The sequence below is a fragment of the Pectinophora gossypiella genome, chromosome 17, assembly GCF_024362695.1.
Source record: "Pectinophora gossypiella chromosome 17, ilPecGoss1.1, whole genome shotgun sequence".
Classification (NCBI taxonomy): domain Eukaryota; kingdom Metazoa; phylum Arthropoda; class Insecta; order Lepidoptera; family Gelechiidae; genus Pectinophora; species Pectinophora gossypiella.
Window position 1 is genome coordinate 14660749 of NC_065420.1, and position 16009 is coordinate 14676757.

The 16009-nt window shown below is 40.5% G+C and overlaps 2 protein-coding genes across 5 annotated transcripts in view; one reads left to right on the top strand and one right to left on the bottom strand.

The window, feature by feature from the left end:
* LOC126374704 (protein prickle-like) overlaps nt 1–16009 on the bottom strand; it is a 268632-nt gene that overhangs the window by 88397 nt on the left and 164226 nt on the right. For all 3 annotated transcript variants that reach the window (XM_050021423.1, XM_050021421.1, XM_050021422.1), the window contains exons 4-5: nt 6748–6861; nt 5828–5956 (exon numbers count right to left, since the gene is read on the bottom strand). In XM_050021423.1, the coding sequence (XP_049877380.1) occupies nt 5828–5956; nt 6748–6861 (243 nt within the window). The remainder of the gene's footprint in view (nt 1–5827; nt 5957–6747; nt 6862–16009) is intronic.
* On the top strand, nt 13218–14932 carry LOC126374728 (protein diaphanous homolog 1-like). Of its 2 annotated transcripts, XM_050021462.1 has the most exons (4): nt 13218–13591; nt 13673–13874; nt 14147–14752; nt 14857–14932. In XM_050021462.1, exons 1-4 carry the CDS (start codon nt 13409–13411, stop codon nt 14874–14876), a joined length of 1011 nt encoding a protein of 336 aa, XP_049877419.1. In that variant the 5' UTR covers nt 13218–13408; the 3' UTR covers nt 14877–14932. The 2 variants fall into 2 exon arrangements, with proteins under 2 accessions (XP_049877419.1, XP_049877418.1); XM_050021461.1 differs by having other exon boundaries at nt 14147–14876.

Here is a 16009-nt window from a genome sequence, read left to right on the forward strand (position 1 = left end):
CCGGACACTTCATACAGACAACCTCGGTTTACATAACATAACATAAACAGCCTATATACGTCCCAGTGCTGGGCACAGGCCTCCCCCAATCAACCGGAGGGGGTATGGAGCACACTCCACCACGCTGCTCCAATGCGGGTTGGTGGAGGTGTTTTTACGGCTAATAGCCGGGACCAACGGCTTAACGTGCCCTCCGAAGCACGGAATCATCTTACTTTTTCGGACAATCAGGTGATTCAAGCCTGAAAAGTCCTTACCAAACAAAGGACAGTCTCACAAAGTGATTTCGACAATGTCCCCATCGGGAATCGAACCCGGACCTAAAGATCGTGAGCCTAACGCTCTAACCACTAGACCACGGAGGCTGTTTTATTATTACACACACTGACACCATACGATTCAAGTGTTCGAGGGCGGATGAGGTAAACCTAGCTCAGATAATGATGGGGAGCGAAGAGTTGCCGTTCTATACGTAGTACTTATTCTATGACCGGACGCCTGTGCCCAGCAGTGGGACGTTTATGTTTGTTTTGTATTGTAGATATTCACCGTCCCGCATCCAAGTTTTTTAAGGCTATTCTAGTGGTTGCCTAGAAGAAAATGCTTCATAGCAATAAGATCGCCGTATATTTTTTTGTATGTTCTGTTTGTGTGCAATAAATTATATTTGGTTTGATCTGCTACTTGGCCAGAGATTTTCATTCGTAGCCATATATTGCATGTGAAACCTAAACAGGAGTACAAAGCCCCGGCTTTTACCCGGTAAAAGTGAGACAAAACAAAAAATGTGGGTATCAATTGCAAGCGGGGTGGAATGATTTATGTACCGTCGGATTAAAATGTTACTTCACTGGGGAGTACAGGCTGCGGTTATAGTGTATAAGCGGAGGCGATAGCGGGGAGGGTAGCCGAGCGATGATGCTGAAAATTGTTTGCAAATCAACATGTAAGCCAGCAACCACGTTGATCTAACAGAAACCTTGAGGCATGGGTACTTAGTTCACCTTGCGATGGATGTATTTGGCTACCCTAATTGTCGTTTCATCTAGTGATGGATGTATCTCTGACTACCCTAATTGGGATATAATAATAATAATAATAATATTTATTTATTCAGAAAAAAAGGTACAATTTTTACAAAATCAGCATTACATTTTTTTGTGTAAGTTTACAATTATTACTGAGTTTACGTTTTTCAGAAGCAATATCTATGATTCTTACACTAGGCAAAGCCTGTATCGTAAGAAACATATAGACGAGGTTTTTCTTGCAGCTTCTTTTCCCTGGCTGTACAGGTTGTGAGAAGCTGCAGTTTAGGCGGATGAGACGTTCGTTATGTGAAAATTGACGATTCAAAGTGTAACTATGTTACCTACTGAATAAAGATATTTTTGAATTTTGAATTTTTGAGCTTATGTTGTTAATCGTACACAGGGTGTTAGTGACACCGTAACGAAAAATAATTAGAACATCTAATTGATTGTACTAATAACCATGGAAGGTGTTTTCCTTTTCGGAAATCCGAATAGTTGCATACTCTATACGTAGCGACTGTTCGCGTTGTTCGATTTGCATTGGTTTTTAATAATTAGTCAGACAATCAGGTAATTTCAGCCTACAATATTCTGACCGAATCAGGGAGAGAGTCTCGTAAGGTACTTAATTTTTTGTTATTATCGAGAATCGAACCCTGAACCTGTGGATCGTGAGCCTAACGCTTAACCATTAGACCGTGGCCACTGTTATACGTTTTATGTAGTCTAATTTTGAAAACACAGTATCACTACATGGGTAGTAGTAGTAGTAGTGAACCGCTGTCTCTCGTCACTAAGTCCCTATGTATACAGGATGAAGATAAAACGCCTACTGTCAGCTCACAGGGTGTTGTCCAAACACCCGCAGATGAGCTGAGTTCCAACCGTTTAATTAGGGAGACTCATTTGTTTATCGTGTGTTTTTAACAAATGTTTGTTTTAGAAAGTCCGAAATGAGCTAACATTTTTATTTGCATTTCGCAAGGGAAGTTTGTCAGTTTTGTCCGAAAGTATATTTAATGAGTTAATTTATATTCCAATTGGAATGAAATAAAGGAAAAAGAGGAGTTTTGGATTCTTCTGGATGACATTTTACGGGAGATACCAAGCAATGAAACCACGGTTCTTGGTGGCGACTTAAATGGCCATGTGGGCCAGGAATTTAAGCCGTTCGAGAGAGTACATGGAGGTCACGGTTTTGGTTCAACGAATGAAGATGGCAAAACTATTATGCAACATGCCATGTCTCACGACCTTGCAATAGTTAATACATTTTGCATAAAGAAGCCAGAGCATCTCATCACATATAAAAGTGGCACAAATTGTTCGCAAATCGACTACTTGCTTTTAAATAGAACATTGATTGGAAGAGTTAAAAATTGCAAGGTCATACCCGGAGAATGTGTGACGCCACAACATCGACTTGTCGAAATGGATTTGGAATTCAGAAGGAAAATAAAACCTAAGAAAGAAAAGGAACCAGAACTCACCAGATGGTGGATTCTAAAGGGTGAGAATATTGAAGGGTTCCGGAAGGAATTAGAACACCTCTGTATCCCTGACGACATTGGAAAAGATGTAAATATAGCGTGGCAGCACATACAGGCTCAGATCTTAAAGGCAGCACACAAAGTACTCGGGCGAACTAAGGGAGGAAGACGAATATCTAAAGATACTTGGTGGTGGACAGAACCAGTGCAGAAAACACTCAGGGATAAGAAACAAGCCTTTAAAACATGGCAGTCTACTAAAACCACAGAGGATCGGGATATATATAAGGAGAAAAAGAAGATTGCCAGAAGAGTAGTTGCTGTCGAGAGATCGAAAGCGAACAAAGATCTGTACCACTCCTTAGAGAGTAGGGATGGTCACAAAATCATTTACAAGCTGGCGAAGTCACGGGATCAGGCTACTAAAGATATCGTCAAAACAAAAGTACTTAAAGGACCGGATGGCAATCTACTTTTTAGAGACGACGACATCTTGAAAACGTGGTACAAATATTACGACAACCTATTAAATATTAACACTGCAAGTATAAATTTGCCTCAGGAGGATGTAAATCTGGGTTTGATTTACCCTATAACACCTCAAGAAATTAAGATCGCGCTAAATAAAATGTCAAATAAGAAAGCGTTGGGTCCGGATGGCATTCCAATTGAGGCATGGAAGTGCTTGGGTGATACCGGAGTCGTAATACTGGAGAATCTGTTCAACACCATGCTCCTGGAGACTAAATGCATGCCGGATGCTTGGAGGATGAGTACAATCATCCCACTTTATAAAGGCAAAGGAAGTCGCTATGAATGTAATAATTACCGAGGTATAAAATTAATGAGCCATACCATGAAGTTATATGAGAGAATCATAGATAACCGTCTCCGTCAGGAATGCTGTCTCTCTCAGAATCAGTATGGTTTCGTCCCAGGGCTCTCAACTATTGATCCAATCTTTGCAATGACCGTGGTTACTGAAGAGCACAGAGCAAAAGATGAACCCCACTACATTGCATTCCTAGACATGGAAAAGGCTTTTGACCGTGTGCCCCGAAATACAATATACTGGAGTCTCAGAAGGAAAAATGTTCCCGAGGCATACGTCACCATCGTAGCCGACATGTACAAGGATGTCCGCTCTTTTGTACGAACTACAGTAGGAGTCACACAATCCATCCCCGTGACTGAGGGTGTTCATCAAGGTTCAGTACTCAGTCCGTATTTGTTTAGTCTCGTACTCGATACCCTCACTGAAGATGCTCAGAAAGTAGCCACATGGACCTACATATATGCAGATGACGTAGCGATTTGCACATCAAGCCGACAAGAACTGGCGAATGCCCTCGCAGCGTGGAAAAGTCAGTTGCAGGCAGGTGGGCTAGTACTTAGTGTAGCTAAAACCCAATATATGGAATGCAACGTCAAGAACCCTAGCGCTGACCCTATAGTGATAGATGGACAAGTTGTTCAACAGTGCGAGGAGTACAAATATCTGGGGACAATAATCTGCAGTTCCGGAAATTTGGAGAGCAACATACAGCACCGTATATCAGCAGCCTGGCTCAGGTGGCGTGAAGTTACTGGCGTTACCTGTGATAGCCGAATGCCTGTAAAGCTGAAGGGGCTTATCTATAAGTCAGTAATAAGACCTGTCTTAACCTATGGAAGCGAGACGTGGGCCGTAACGAAAAAACATGTCCAGTCCATCCAAGTTGCAGAGATGAAGATGTTACGTTGGATGTGCGGCGTGACGAGGCTCGACAAGATTCGCAACGAGTATGTGCGCGGTAGCCTCGGTGTACGTGACGTGGCTGACAAACTGCAGGAAAACCGGCTGCGTTGGTATGGGCATGTTAAAAGAAGACCGCCTGAGTACATTGGCAACGTGGCACTCGACTTCAATATTACTGGTCAGCGACGTAGAGGAAGACCTAAGCTGAGATGGTTGAGTGTCGTGGAGAAAGACATGGAGAGTTGCGGGTTATCCGAAGACGATGTCCAGGATAGGGCAAAGTGGAGGAAGAACAGTAGGAAAGCGGACCCCGGCGCAAGACGGCGGGATTCACGCTAGGAAGAAGAAGAAGAAGAGGTGGAGGAGTCCATACAAATATGGTCATGGTGCTTGTTTTGTCAATACTAGTAGAGCAAAAGCGTTTTGAAGCTGTAGGTAACTAAAAATGTTTCATTATGTTTCTTATTCATCTAATGCAAGGAAGTACACTCTACCACACCCCGGACACTTCATACAAATCACCTCGTTTTACACAAACACTACACGTCTTCAACGGGTTCTTACCGCGTCTAAATCAGGGATATGAGACTGCCGATATTTCGACACTGCTGCATGTGCCATGATCACGGGATAGCTGATGAGATTGGAGTGGAGTAGGTAGATCCATAATTTTCTACGTGCAGACATATCTGTCTACCATCTTTATTTGCCACTTGTTTATGTATTTGATATCGGAATGTTCGGAACTATCTTAGTGTCGAAATATCGGGAGTCTCATATCCCTGATTTAAACGCGGTAAGAACCCGTTATTGTGTGTTTTAATTATGTTGATGTTATCGTACACGCGCATCTATGTGTGTGACGTCTGACGCCCATACGATTGAAGACTAAAGTAAGACCGAGGGAGGGGAGCGGAGGGTTGCCTTTCTATACGTAGTAGGTATATACGTATATAGAATTCCTTATTCTATGCCCTAAGTCAATTGAGCTCCCGGCTTTAATTATAATTGGTGGAATCAATTTGTTTTCCTTAATATTTTCATCGGCCGTTTCATTATGGAGGTCACGTTTCTGCTGTTTGTATCTTCCCTGTGGTTGGGGGAGGTGTAAGGGCTGTAACACATCACATGCGATGCTATTTTATTAACGTGACTTGGCATTAACTACTTGACCGGACAAATGGGGAGCACTGAGAGCAAACGCGATGCGACGCTACACACACACGGGTTGAAGATGCCTTTTATTTAAACTCCTTAAAGACCAAGGCTCAGAGAGAACCGTAATGTTAATCAACCTGAAAGTAGTGCCAATTAAGGCGTCATAATGTATTATTTATTAGACTGATTGAATCTATGGGGTTTCAACTAATTATAACTCGTCAATTGGCATTATTATTGTTTGGGTACAGCGCCCATACATTTCGAGTAGGTAAGTATATTTGTTTACATTTGGTTACATAACTACTAAACGTCAAAGGTTGCGTCGATCGATTTTGGGTTTTTCGTCCTTACATTTGGATGATTGTTTCTGTATAAAGAGTAATTACTTCAAAATCAGTACTCACCCGCTCGCACGGCGCCGGCGCAGGCAGCTGGCGCGCCTGCCCTCGCCCCAGCGCCTCCCGCTTCCTCTGCGCGCTGAACAGCCGCAATTCCTTGCGCTCCTCGTCTGACAGCGCGTGGCAGTAGCGGACCTGGAAAGGTCACATATTGGCGGGTCAGAAAGTCTGGGGCAAATACACGCTAACAAAGAAAAAAGATCGAAGAGTTCTGAACCCGAAGATGATAGGAAGACGCTGCTTGGACTGAACCTTAGCATAAACAGGAGCCTTAGCCAAGTTGCAGACGATCATGATCAGTGACTGTGATGAAAATGTATGGGAATGACTAATACGTTTTAAATGCAACTGACGATTGGCGAATATCGATTGTGATTATGAATAAGTTTTGCAACTTGGCTACCTCTGGGTCTGAATGACAACCACACCGCGCGCGGCGCGAATTATATGAAGGTCTTTGACCAATAAACGCAGGGAACGCTATCTACGTAGCTGGTGTTGAATGACCCGGTTCCCGTGCTGCTAGGGTAGGTGGAGTTCTGTAGATCGATTGATTGTGTAATCCGTAACGGTTGTAAAAATATGCATAAGTATCTCACTTCAACATCAATTAGGTACTTACATTAAACAACCTATATAACGTACGTCCCACTGCTGGGCCTCCCCTCAATCAACGGGATGGGGGTAGTTACTTACATTATACTCGCTCCTTGTTTTAACAGTGTAGTCTACGTCTTATGCTCCAGCATCGTCATAAGTGAAGTTCTATCTCAATTATACGAAGCTCCTCTCGAACAAGGAGCATCCCCCATTACCCTGCTTCTCTAGCTCCTGCAGTATCCGCTTGAGGCTGTACATCTCTCCCACGCTGTTTTACGACACCTTGCCTTCCAGCAGTTCCAGTGCTGACAAGTATAAATCCTCACCTCATTGTCCTGTGGCGGTAGCTGCTGCAGCAGCTGCTTGAGGCGGTATCTCTCCCCCACGCTGTTCACGTACGGCACCTTGTCTTCTGGAAGCGCTGAGAAGTATAGGTGAACCTGGAATGTATGGACAATGGGAGGTTAATGGGGTGTCAATGAGTTGCTGGCAGTTGCAACTTGAATGTACAAATACAAAAAATACTTTATTTGTAGAAAACCAATACACTATTATAGGTGATTGGAGCCTCCTTTTAAGCGTAGCGCCTGTATCAGTCAACTCCGCTCTTCCCGAGAAAACACATTGTACTACAAATAAGTAAAACAAACAACCATAAGTAACTTACATACTATAGGTAAAAATGAATGTTACTACAAAACTAACGTAAGTAACCTAAACGTGTTTTAGTTTTTGATTTTCAAGGTCTTCACCGAACAATATTTTACGTTCGAAACACCACCTTCATTTCGTCGAACATCCGTTTTTCTTTTTTGTAATCTATCTACTCAGCCTGTATCCACTCACTGCTGGGTATAGGCCTCCTCTCTTTCACGCCATCCTCTCCGGTCCTGTGCAAGTCTCATCCATTGCTTTCCGGCGTACCTCACAATGTCATCCGACCACCGGGTTGGTGGTCTGCCTCAATATCGCATACCATCCCTTGGCCACCAATGATGAGAAAAGTCCACCTTTTGTACCTATTTTTGTCATTAATTTAATTATTGTGTACAATAAAGAGTTTAATATGACTATGACCTATGATTTCCGAATTCATGTTTGGATTATAAATGATTGTCAAGTGTTCAGCGGTGAAGGAAAACATCGCGAGGAAACCCACGTATTAATAGCGTTTCGAAGGTTTTTCATATTTAATTGTCATTTTGTGTAAGTTTTAAGTCTGATGTCTTTTATAATTATATATTTTTACTTTCTTTCCTTAGATAGATACACGCGCTATTTCATAGAAATAATCCAGGACGAGTTCCACAAGTCATCTCAGCCACAATCAATTAACTGAGTCCGGACCACGTTACCTACTACGCTATAAGAATTTAGATGAAACTAATAAGTAATAACGGTCCGTGGTAAGTGATATTTCTTGTAATAAGTCCGGGGTATGACGGGCTATTAGCTGGCCCAGTCCGATAGTGGAATTAAAAGGATTTGTCGGAACGGAAAAACGGACGGCGTAGAGATAGGAGGTTATTTATTTTTGGTCCAAAATTAATGGTATCTTAACATTGGAGAACTGAGAGGTTTAAAACGCCACAAGAAAGCATTTTCTCTAAAAAAGCAATATTTCTATCTTCTCTTCTATCGTGTGAGTTGTGAGGTGGAGTACCAATCTCATCATCTCTGGTGTCAGGGTTAGTATTGAGCCGCCAAAGGCCCCTGACATGGCTCAAGTAACGACTACTTACTTACATCAGTAAGTAGTAACGGGGACCTTCGGCTTAACGTGCCTTCCGAAGCACGGATCACGGATTGCTATTTTGCAGTTGTTTTATTTCGCACTTACTTTTATATGCGGAAATGTCAAATAGCAATATTGCTTTTTTAATTGTGACGTATGTAAACAATGTCGATGGAAAGTATAATTATGTTACCTACTGAATAAAGATATTAACTTTCTGAATTTGAATTTGTACTCCCGCTGGGCACCCGGCCGCTTGTCTTAAATTTTGCACCGGGTGAGAGTCCTCAGCGCTCCCTATTTGCCCGGTCAAGTAGTCAATAATGCCATATGCGCAAAATCTACAATAATGTAGGTCAAAAAAGTTGAAGAAAATTAAAGAGTATCATGTGATAAATTAGACTGTGCATGGTGGTACAGTCATGAGTAAATATAATGTACCCACTTTAGGACTCTGTCGCACTAACATATTTGTCATTTAGTGAGACTTGCAGTGCAATTTGTCAAAAAAGTTAATGTATACATATTATGTATACATATTATGTATACATATTATGTATACATATTATGTATACATATTATGTATACATATTATGTATACATATTATGTATACATATTATGTATACATATTAATGCTCGTGACCGTCCAGTTGGAAGAACGCATGATTTGCATGGTGAAGTCGCAGGTTCGATTATAGTATCCGTTACCCCGATACCGACCCCGCCGGCGTGGTGGGATTTCCCTCATTCAGCGCTTATCGCTATCGACCCACTAGGGTCGACTAATTCTTTCAAATATTTTTCCTCTCAGACGACGCCCTGAGCCGAGGTTCGCGCCCAACTGGGCACCCTCAGGCCTGTTGTCTTAAACGTTGTACCGGGTGAGAGCCTTCAGCGCTCCCCATTTGTCCGGCCAAGTAGTTAATGCCATCTGCGGCAAATCTACAATAAGTCACGTCAAAAAAAAAAGAAACTGTTTTCGAATTTATGTTTAGATCATTGAATGATTATCACCTATCACGTTGGTCTAACAGAAAGCTCGGCGAGGCGTGGGTACTTAGTTCATCTTGCGATGGATGTACCTCTGCCTACCCCAATTGGGTTATAGCCGTGAGCTTATGCTATGTTGTGTTATTAAATTAATAAAGCGTATTACGTAATCCCCGAAACATGAACAATATTTATCACCGCATGACGTCATCTCAACCCGGCTCACGTCCTCGCCTCATTATGAGATCTTCCTTCTCATTATATTAAACACGCGACGTACATACTGATAAGATTATTACGTTTTATTATCAGCTGGAAATGTTATTGTTTCATACGTACAGATATATCTTTATTTTATTTATTTGGGAAATTTACAGCGTCTTAATAGTATTACAAAAACTAAAGTATATAAATTGGAAAGCCATTACAAACTTCCACATACTTACAATTATAAATGAAAACAGTTTTAGGAAAGAACGGAAGATGTGCCGTATGTCGATGCATCAGTAAATCATCAGTCAATCTATACACTTATATACCTAGAAGGTTTTCTCACTGCGCTATGTAACGGAGTTCTTCAAAAATGGAGTGAAAAAGGCTTTTCAATGTTGGCAACATAGGAAATACCCCGAGTGCTTCAAATTTAATTATTTTTTTGGGGATAAATTGGGGAATGTATAACTCAATCCTTTCAAAGCTCTTCTGAAGAAGTATTTCCTAGACATTGTTTTGAGGTAGCCTAAATTATTTATTTATTTTTGAAAAATGACATTCATATTTTTGTAAATAAAACCTCGTGATAGGCAAACAAGTTTCAATCCAACTAAAAAATTGTGCTCTCAATTTTTATTCAAATTCAAATTCAAAAATATCTTTATTCAGTAGGTAACATAGTTACACTTTGAATCGTCAATTTTACATAACGAACGTCTCATCCGCCTAAAACTACTGCAGCTTCTCACAACCTGTATAGCCGGGGAAAAGAAGCTGCAACAAAAACCTCGGCACAGGGCCCTAGACGTTCTTTAAAAAAATAAAAATAAACATAAAATATTGGTATACAATTGAGTAATTTAGCTGCCTAATATCAGTTCTCAGACAGTTAATCCCATGCATTCATATCTTCTAAATAATCACTAACTTTATAATAACCTTTTTTGTAATCCGAATGAATTAAAAGAAATTCAGGTTTTGTTGAAGAGAATCACATCAGAATGTGATTTTTAAAAATTGCGCTTAATGGTTTTCTCCATAAAGCGACGATATTTTTGATTTTAAGAATAAGAATAAAATACAATTGTTAGTAACAGTTTACTTTTTTCTATAAGAACTAGGTAATTATGAATATTACGAATACGGGCATGCTATGGCGCCATCCAGCGCTGGTTTTCAGTCATTTTCTCTTCCTGGAATATTGTGCGGAAGTAATTGTCACTTTTATCTGCCGTTATAAAGAAACGATAACATGATAAAAAAAAGAAAAAAAAAAGATTTTGATTTGATTTGCTATCATCACCTTATCTATTACCCTCAACAGTAAGCCATCAAAATGATGACCCACAAGAGCCCCTGTAATTATAATAAACTCCAGTAAAGCCCAATCTTAACTTTAATTGAACTTTGTAATTAAGATTCCCTTAAACATCTCCCTTGAATTTTAACACTTTAAATTCTAGCTGTTCAGTATTTATAATTGCAGTAAAAATAACGGGAGTAACCGTACAGAGGGCAGTCGAGCAAAAAATTAGAATGTCCCTCTGAGGGTCCTGCCCTCTCCCTCTCCAGGAAAATTACAAAGAAAATAATAAGAAATCTTGTGTAATACCAACAGACAGTAGGATTAGCGGATGCTTGTTTGTTATGCGTTATTTTTATTCCCGGGTTTGTTGCCGTGGTAATGGTTTTGTTTCAGCCTGGGTATGCATTCACATTTTTCTATAAAACTAAGGTGAACTGGCATTTACTGGGTAATCGTGTACCACCTTAAGTCACATCTTCACTTACCATCTTTAACCTATTGCAAACCTATTTTTAATTTATAATAATTATTAGATCCCACAGTGGAACAGCGTCAATGTCAGGGTGTCAGGATCGAAGCAAATGGAATTCTACAGTCTCTGCTTACTCCGGTGGGAAATAGGCGTGAGTTTATGTATGTATGCATGTGGAACACGTGTATGTATGCAGCCATAACACCTTGAGAAATGACGTAAATTCAAAAATGTTACATTGACCTTCAACAAGTTTATCCATTATAATTACGTTGAATAAATGATTCTGACTTCTGATTTCTGATTTCTGGAACAGCGTGATAGAGTGTGCTCTATACCCACTCCTTGGTTGGTTGAGAGGAGGCCTGTGCCTAGCAGTGGGACGCATATAGGCTGTTGATTTCATGTATAGGAAGTATTCTTATCCTCATTATTAAAGCTTCCAAGAACAAAACCACTTCACGCCTCATTTTTTACAGTGCAGGCAGAGAAATCGTCATTTAAAGGGCAGGTATGTTTACCCCGTTACCGGGAACATTGGAAGTTGGAACTAACTGATGATGAGCAGGCCGTAATGACACATAATAGGCTGACACAGACGATGATGCACAAATAATGACGCTCTGCACACAACCGCCGCGGATAATCCAGTAATGGACGGTAGATATATATCGCGGAGAGAAATGTATTGAGGAAGATAAGATGAACTACGGCCTCTGTGGTCCAATGGTTGAGCATTGTGCTCACTATCCGGAGGTCCCGGGTTCAAATCCCGGTGGGGAAAATCACAAAAATCACTTTGTGATTCGTAGTTTGGTTAGGACATTACAGGCTGATCACCTGATTGACTAAAAAATAAAATGATCCGTGCTTCGGAAGGCACCCGTTGCCGTTGTAAGCCGTTGATCCCGGTTATTACGTACAGATGTAAGTACGTACGTAGTCATTACATGAGTCATATCAGGGGCCTATGGCGGCTTAGTAATAACTTGACATCAGGGTTGATGGGGTTCGTAATCCACCTCACAATCCACACGATAGAAGAAGAAGAAGAAGGTGAACACCCGTATTCATAGTACATAGTGTAGTTATTCGTAGTACAGGGTCCATATAATACCAGCGGCGTGGTTCACGCCGCGACTTGTGCTGAAGTGAGGCCCTTTTATCTTAGGACCTCCACCACCACCTTATGATCATTTCGACGAACATTTCGAAAATTTTAAATTATATTATTGTCTTGTTTTTGTGTGTGGCGTCCTTTGTATAATAAACTACCACCGGGCTGGTTATTCGAACCAGGCAAGATTTGCCGCATAAGGCATTAACTACTCAGCCGGGTAATTTTGTGCCTACAAGAGCAGAGCCTCTCCGAGTTATGGTTATATTTCAGTAATATGCCTCCGTTACGTCCAGCGCAGTCCGTTCCGTTCCATTCTGCCAAAATAACGCGATGCACCGTCAATTTCCTAAAGTAACCGGTATAGGAACGTATTGTTCTAAACAACAGTCCTCTATTGTCCGTCGCAGACGGTTTCATAAGCATTTTCACGTTTTTTTATTCAAGCTTTTTCACAAATGAGACGTAGGTAGGTTCTTATTCCTCTTTATATTTTCTATTGGTATAAAATATTTGGTATTCGGGGGCAGAAGTTCAGATGCTTAAATAGCGTATCGGCGACCTGAAGTTTATGACGTCTTTAGCCTGGTGTCACCGCACCAAACGCCTACAAATACCATATTACGTATTATAGTACACTAAGGCCCGTATTTATAAACCGATCTCAATACCGCTCTCAAGAGCGATATCAACTGAGTCACTCTCAAGATGTAAACAGCGTCTTAAGTGCGACGTTAATTAATAGACGAATATTGAGCGCGTATCACATGATATCGATCTCAAGTTCAGGATCTCAAGTAAACGTCCTAATTGAGTGAACTATAGACCGAACGAATCAACGTTTCGTTCCTGCTTTAAAAAAATATTTCGGTTTAGGGCTTCAAACATATTAAAAATTGTTCAATTCTTTACTAAAATGTTAAAATTATTATAATTCAAACGTAAGTTATTTAAATTTATTATAAAAACGGTCATTTAACGTTTTAAAAATAATTTGTTATGATTTCAAAACGCAATGTGTAGTGAAAACAAAACGCAACAAACATCATTCTCAAAAAAAAAAGACGCGTCCTTCGCAACCACTTGTTTTGTTTTTGTATAGTTTAGACTTTAGTTATCAATAATAAACGTAAAGTAATTACTGTCCATAACGATGTCAACAATTAAGAAGCATATTTTTACTCCCCTCGAGAAGAAAACTTTTTTGGATATATTGAAAAGATACCCCTCGGTGATAGAGAATAAGGATACCGATGGCGCTTCATTACGCGCAAAAAATGAAGCTTGGGATATTGTAACCAGAGAATACAACGCAAGCCCTCATGCTACCAATCAGGTAAACAAAGTTATTTAACCTTTGGTGCGCGATTTCCTCTCGCTTTTTGCTAGTTTTTTATAATTGCATCCTTGATTTTAGGTTACAAATAAACAACTTAGGAGATTGTGGATGAACCTCAAGCAGCGGCAAAGGGAAGCACTGACAAAAGAACGTCAACATCGGCTAGCTACTGGAGGAGGGCCTGCAACCAGTGATGCAGTTGTAGACCCAGATGTGTCTGAGGTGGCCCCTGCTCTAATAGTTGGTATCGATGATGCTGTTGACTCTGATACAATTCCAGGTAAGTAATTTTCTTCTAATATAGCATCACGCCTATATCGCCGAAGGGGTAGGCAGAAGTATATAGTAAATACAAAATCACTACTTGCCAGCTATGTTTAAGTCTGAGGGGTGAGCCTATGGCCAATGGTCTAGAGCCAGAGCTGGGATTCAAACCTGGCAGTATGTTGTAAGCCACACATTCTCCAAAAACAGCTATCATCAATTCTATCATTTTTAAATATGTAAATTAGATCTTTTTTATATTTCTCTGTTTAAATTACTTTGTTCCAGTAACCGCTGACCTTGCCGTCCAAGAAGTAAATATGGACTTGCAGCCCGTCTCTTGTCTTCCCCCAACTTCTTCCCAAATACCATCCACCAGTGCATTTTCTTCATCACCATTCCCATGCGCTGTTGTTACACAAGCACCACTTGCCCTTGCCCCAACCCGGACAACATTGACACCACCTCCACCTGAAGTAGGTCCACTACTGTCTCTCACTACAACCACTCCACCACCAGCTCTCCCTACAACCACTCCACCACCACCTCTCCCTACAACCACTCCACCACCACCTCTCCCTACATCCACTCCACCACCACCACCTCTTACTGCTTCCACTCCACCACCACCTCTTCCTACATCCACTCCACCACCACGTCTTCCTACCCCACCTCCACGTTTTCCTACTCCACCTCTTATTAACCCATCAAATACAGCTACCCAAACTTTTCAAAGGCATAAAAGTTCTATTCTGGATAAGGAATATAAAGACAGACAGAGACGGGCTAATGAGATTCATGAGTTGGAGGTTTTATTGTTAAGAGAAAGAATAAGAGAAGCAAAGGCGAGAGCAGACCTCGCAGAACTTCAACTGCAGCAGCAGTGTTCGTCAGGTACATCAGTATTATCTACTTGCTCATCATACTATTTTAAAAACTAGTATAGCTTTGTTAAGTCCTGGGATAATTAATAACACTTTTCATCTAATTTGTTTCAGATACTGCAACTGATGCCTGAAGAGGGGATGTGGCATAATATAATAAATGGAATATTGTTAATTTATTAAATAAAAGCATATAAGTCAATATATAAAATATGTTTTATTAAATAATTTCAAATACTATTCAATCACAAAGCACTGCTCATAAAGATTATTGGTAATAATTTTCAACAATTGAATTTCTAATTAAAAATCCAGTGCTAGTGCTTGGTATTAAACTATCTGTTTCTTCTTGTTCATCATTCTGATTCTCATCAAAAACCATGACATCATTTAAAATTAATGACAAGTTGTGTAATACCGCACATGATACAATTATATGAGAAACAGTTGACAGTTTGTTACCTAGGCCTCTAGATAAACAGGGAAACCTCCGCTTCCAAATGCCGAATGTTCTTTCCACAACATTTCTGGTTTTTATTTGAGCTCTATTGTACCGTACTGAGGGAGCATCTTCGGGGGCAGGTCTTATAGGTGTGAGAACAAAAGGTAGTGTAGGATACCCATTGTCTCCGACAAGTCTTCCATTTAAAATACCCTGCGTGTATTTTATGTAAACTGATGACATTTGAAATATCCTAGAATCGTGCATGCTGCCTGCCCATCTGGCTACTATGTCTAATATTTCCCTGCGGGGCCCTGCAACAACCTGGACATTAATAGAAAAATCTGATTTCCTATTTCTAAAGACTTCATGGTGCTGGCACCCTGGTGTTGATACAATTTTAACATGGGTACAGTCAATAGCTCCATCGATCCCGGGAAGTCCAGGCCACTATCCATGTCTACCCATCTCTTTAAACAATTCTCTGTTTCTGTTAGCCTCTGCTCCTCGGGGAAACTTTATGTAGTGTGTATGCAATTGAGCTAGCAACTTTGAAACCTTCGTAATAATATTTGAGGCGGTAGGCTGTGATATGTGCAGTAAGTCTCCACAGACTATCTGAAAAGGCAAGGTTTGTGTAAGTCATTTATGTAAAATTAAATTACTACCTATTACTAACTTATTCCTGTCCTGGACACAGGCTTTCTTTCATTTACTCGTTTAGAAGGATATGGTGCATTGCTCTACTGTATTCAGACCTCAAGATGTTCAGATACATAGTAATTTCGGTGTTCATTGTGCTGTCACTTACACTTTTTAAAGACA